Source organism: Dipteris shenzhenensis, chromosome 3, assembly GCF_047967505.1.
Source record: "Dipteris shenzhenensis isolate YYH24624 ecotype China chromosome 3, Dip_SZ_1.0, whole genome shotgun sequence".
NCBI lineage: Eukaryota > Viridiplantae > Streptophyta > Polypodiopsida > Gleicheniales > Dipteridaceae > Dipteris > Dipteris shenzhenensis.
Genome location: NC_141598.1, coordinates 34,621,699 through 34,626,335, shown reverse-complemented (window position 1 = coordinate 34,626,335; position 4,637 = coordinate 34,621,699). Strand labels below are relative to the sequence as shown.

General features: G+C 42.0%; 1 protein-coding gene across 1 annotated transcript; it reads right to left on the bottom strand.

Moving 5' to 3' along the window:
- Window positions 1–2,212: 2,212 nt before the first annotated feature.
- On the bottom strand, window positions 2,213–3,355 carry LOC147903704 (pentatricopeptide repeat-containing protein CRR2, chloroplastic-like). The gene is made up of 2 exons (XM_087372227.1): window positions 2,739–3,355; window positions 2,213–2,342 (listed from the first exon to the last, which is right to left on the bottom strand). Exons 1-2 carry the CDS (start codon window positions 3,353–3,355, stop codon window positions 2,213–2,215), a joined length of 747 nt encoding a protein of 248 aa, XP_087228353.1.
- Window positions 3,356–4,637: the final 1,282 nt, after the last annotated feature.

Sequence of the window (4,637 nt, the reverse complement as noted above, 5' to 3'; positions counted from 1 at the left end):
TCCGAATAAGAGCATCTTTTTATTTTCAAAAGGTTGCAAGATTGTTTGCTTGCAAGTTTTGCACAACTGTCTGATTACTATGTTTAATGTTTGGCATATCATCATTGAGATCTCATCAATTATTATGATTTTTGTATTTTGCAATTCTATGTATCATTCGTCTGACACTGGTAAGGAGGCACAAAACATATCGTGTCTCTTTGGTAGAGCAAATTGATGATGGATAGTAGTTGCTAATCGACTTAGTCTCATTGCAGCAGCTCCTGTTGTTGCTGCTAGAACAATTATATAATTATAAGTAATGATCTTGATCATAAATGTCTTTCCTGAACCAGGAGTACCACAAATGACATGAAGTGTTGTGGGTGATCCATTAATCTTTTCATAAATTTCTTGTTGTTTAGAAGAAAGAGTTGCATTTTTGAAGTCCTTGAACTCGTTCATCATTTGAAGTAATTTTGTATGTGTTGTCCCTCTCCCTTATTTCACTTATAAACTCTCTTCCCCTATCCTAAGCATTTGCTTATGCCCTCTTGGCCTTGCTTTTGCCCTCCTTCCCTAATTTTTCTACCATCTCACACTTATATGCATATGAATTTGTGTATGCAAATGCTTATGCTTATGCATGATCATATGCTCATATGCTCATGCATATACATGTATATTGGTATCTTCATGAAGGTCGGTTGAGCCATGAAGGAGTTTTGAATAACACGTAATGGGATTTTTTGGAGTATCATGTTTGTTAGTTGGTGGTGATTTTGATCAATTAGCAAGTGCACTTTGCAATATTGATCAATTAGAGATTCGATGTCTTCTTTTGTTTTTACAAGGTCTCGGATATGGCATTCTAAGAAGTAAGAATTTGTATGATTGTTTTCAGAATTGAGCTCATTCTCATTTCTAAAATTTACGTTCTTTAGTAGAAGGTTATAAAAAAATCCTTTAAAATGATGACCAGGGTGGTAATCTGTGAAACGTACAATCCGTGTTGATGGATATACATAATTTCCAAAAGAATCTACGATAGTTATATTATCTTTGTTTTTTTTCTTTGACTTTTGGACATTGTATTGTTTCTAGAATTCATAGAAGGTCAAGTTCTCCATGTCACTTGGACGACTGCAATATGTATCTATAGGATGCATTCCAAAAAGACAATGTTCACGAAGGTATTTTTGGCGCATAGATGGGGGAGAGGAGTCAATGAAATGCATAGATTCGCTTCTTTGAATGGTAGATATTTATAAGCATGACAATGCTGCCTCTGTTGGAGATGTTGGCTTTGAAAGAATGTATGTAGATATCATTTTTAATTTAATTGGATCTAGATTATCTAGTCCTAGAAGTTTTGCATCACCAGGATTCAAGTTCATGACGCTAAGCTTTTCATAAACTATAAATTTAGACGCATGACCAGAGAGCGCAGAAGAGATTTGCAACTTTGAGGTTACTGGTGTAGAGGTTTATTTGCAACCAAGAAGCTTCAAGCGTACAATTTTCAGTTGCTTCCTTGAGAATTATGGTACGATTTTTTGGCTCTTTTGTTTCGTTGAGAATCCTATCGTGTTTTCCATAGAGCTAGAGTGTTTTATGTGTAAGTCATTAATGGCGTTGTACACCATATAGACGAGCAGCAGTAGAAGTTCCAGAGTAGTTCTTTTATTGGCTTCACCTGTAGATGTAACAATTCATGGGGTCGTTTTCTTGGCTTCAGCTATAATGAGATGCACACGATTCTAGAACCTGCGTGATGATTCAAACTTAGACTTCCATTCTAGTCTTTCAAAAAATTTTGCACATGGGCACCACTTGTATCAGCAATATTGCCAGACCTCATCACCATCTGTCATTCTCCAACATCAAGCTAGCCAAATGATCCAAATGTCAGAACCTACTCAACTCTACAACTTAGCATTTTTATACCCTCTTAGGAAGGATATAACGTGTGTATAATTGCACCACATTATCCGACATAGTAACATCAATATATCAAATGAATTGACATGCCGGGCTACCCAAGTTGTATCTCTTCTAGATCTCAGCATATTCCATATCATAATATCTCCCAATTGATGGCAGAGTTTGTTGATTTGAAATTGTATTTGGTAAATGCACGACAACCTAGAGCACCCAAGAATGAGGATAGGCCTCATGATAAGAGTGGGGTCACTTGCTACAAATGTAATGAAGAAGGTCACTATACTTATCACTAAATCAAGTGATCCACTTGTGTTAGCGCGGATGTCTTTGATAGCAATACATATGCTTCAGCATTCATTGGATCTAACTCAAAAACAGCATTTGCAGCACGCATAGCTCGCTCCACATCATTATGAATCCTGCATGATGAACGCAAGCTTAACCATACCGAAGAGACATTCTCAAACGGCATGCGGCTGATCAGGTCCTCTGCCTCTTCCAATGGTCCTCAGCACCCAAGGTCAATTATGCACAAATAATGCTCCACAGAGGGAGCTATGCCATAGTTTTTCTTCATTGAGGCGAAGCATTGCCTCCCATCAGCGACCAGACCTGTGTGACTACACGCAGTCAGAATGCAGATGAAGTTGATCTTGTCTGGTGTAAAGCCTTCAGCCTGCATTTGGCCAAACAGTTCTAGGGCCTCCTTGCCACGCCCATTTTGGGCATGTGCTGAGATCATGGCATTCCAGGAGAATGCATTCCGTAGTGGCATTTCTGCAAACACAGCCTTTGCATCATCCAGGCTCCCGCACTTGCCATACATATTGATTAGGGCTGTCCCCACAGCAACATCTGTCTCCCATCCATTGCCAACAATTGTAACATGGATCTCTCGACCCTCTTCTAAGGCTGCCACGCTTGCACATGCATAGAAAATGCAGATGAAGGTGATCTTATTCGGTTGAATGTCTGCAGCCTGAATTTGACCAAAGATTTCTATTGCCTCGTCTCCACAACCCTTCTGGGCACACACTGCAATCATAGCGTTCCAAGAGACCACATCCCGCTGTAGCATCTCTGTAAAAACAGACCTTGCATCGTCCAGACTCCTGCACTTGCCATACATATTAACAAGGGTTGTCCCAACAACAACATCTGACTCCCATTCACGTCCAATAATAGAAGCGTTGAGATTTTGTCCATCTTCTAGGGCTGCTAGACTGGCACACACCTCCAAACAATTAAGGAAGGTGATCTTGTCTGGGTCAAAGCCTTCAGTCTGCATATGACTAAATAGCAGTAGGGCCTCCTTGCCATGGCCATTCTGAGCACATGCTGCAATTATAGCATTCCAGGTGGTAACATTCCACAGTGGCATCTTTGCAAACACAGCCTTCGACCTTTCCGCTGTACATACTGACAAGGGCATTGCCCACAGTGGTGTCCAACTGCCATCCGTAGTCAACAATGGTAGCATGGATCTCTCGACCCTTTACTAGGGCTGGCACGTTGGCACATGCATCCAGAGTGCAGATCAAGGTGATTTTGTTTGGCTTGAAGGTTTCAAACTGCATTTGATAAAATGGTAGAGATGCCACAGCGGAATGTGGTCTCATGGAGTGCCATGATTGCAGCATGTGCCCAGAACGAGTACGACAAGGAAGCCCTTCAACTGTTTGGTCAAATGGAGGCTGAAGGCATCAAACCTAATAGGATCACCTTCATCAGCGTTTTGGATGCGTGTGCCAGTGTGGCAACCCTAGAAAAGGGTCTAGAAATCCCTGCAGCTGCTGTTGTCAATGGATGAGATTGTTGTTGTGCGAACTGCCCTCGTGAATATGTATGGCAAGTGTGGGAGCCTGGATGATTCCAGGGCTGTTTTTGCAGAGATGTTGCCATGGGATGTGGAATGCCATGATTGCAGCATGTGCCCAGAGTGAGCATGGTAGGGAGGCCTTACAACTGTTTGGCGAAATGCAGACTGATGGTGCGAAGCCAAATAAGATCACCTTCTTTTGCATTTTGGATGCGTGTGCCAGTGTGGCAACCTTAGAAGAGCGTCAAGGGATACATGCAACTGTTGTTGGTAATGGTTGGGAATCAGACGTTGTTGTGGGGACAGCCCTTGTTGATATGTATGGCAAGTTTGGGAGCATGGATGATTCCAGAGCTGTATTTGCAGCGATGCCATTACGGAATGTGGTCTCCTGGAATGCCATGATTGCAGCATGTTCGCAGAATGGGCATGGTGAGGATGCCATACAGCAAACACGGCCATTGAATCATCCGGGCTCACACTTGCCATACATATTGACAAGGGCAATCCCCCAACAACGTCCAGTTCCCCTACATACCCAACGATAGTAGCATAGATTTCTTGACCCTCTTCTAGGGCTGCCATATTCGCACATGCATCCAACACGCAGATGAAGGTGATCTTGTCTGGCTCGAAGTCTTCAGCCTGCATTAGACGAAAAAGTTCTAGAGCCTCAGATCATGATAGTCCAAGAGTACAAATTTCGAAAGACTATTTTGTCAAACACAGCACGAGCAGACTCCAGGCTCCCACATTTACTGTACATTTGAACGAGAAGGTTACTCAAAAATATGTTATCCTCATATTCACAACTGCTTATGTGTTCATGCACACGTCCACCTTCAGACAGGGCTTTCACACTCATGCAACGCCTTAAAAGCGATGCATAAGTAGC

Bases quoted from the DNA above. Each gene is read 5' to 3' on its own strand.
- LOC147903704 (XM_087372227.1), bottom strand. From the start codon at position 3,355: ATGCCCTTGTCAGTATGTACAGCGGAAAGGTCGAAGGCTGTGTTTGCA. The intron at 2,343-2,738 runs GTGCGGGAGCCT...TTCATCATGCAG, and splicing joins CTAATCAATATGTATGGCAA to GATTCATAATGATGTGGAGC.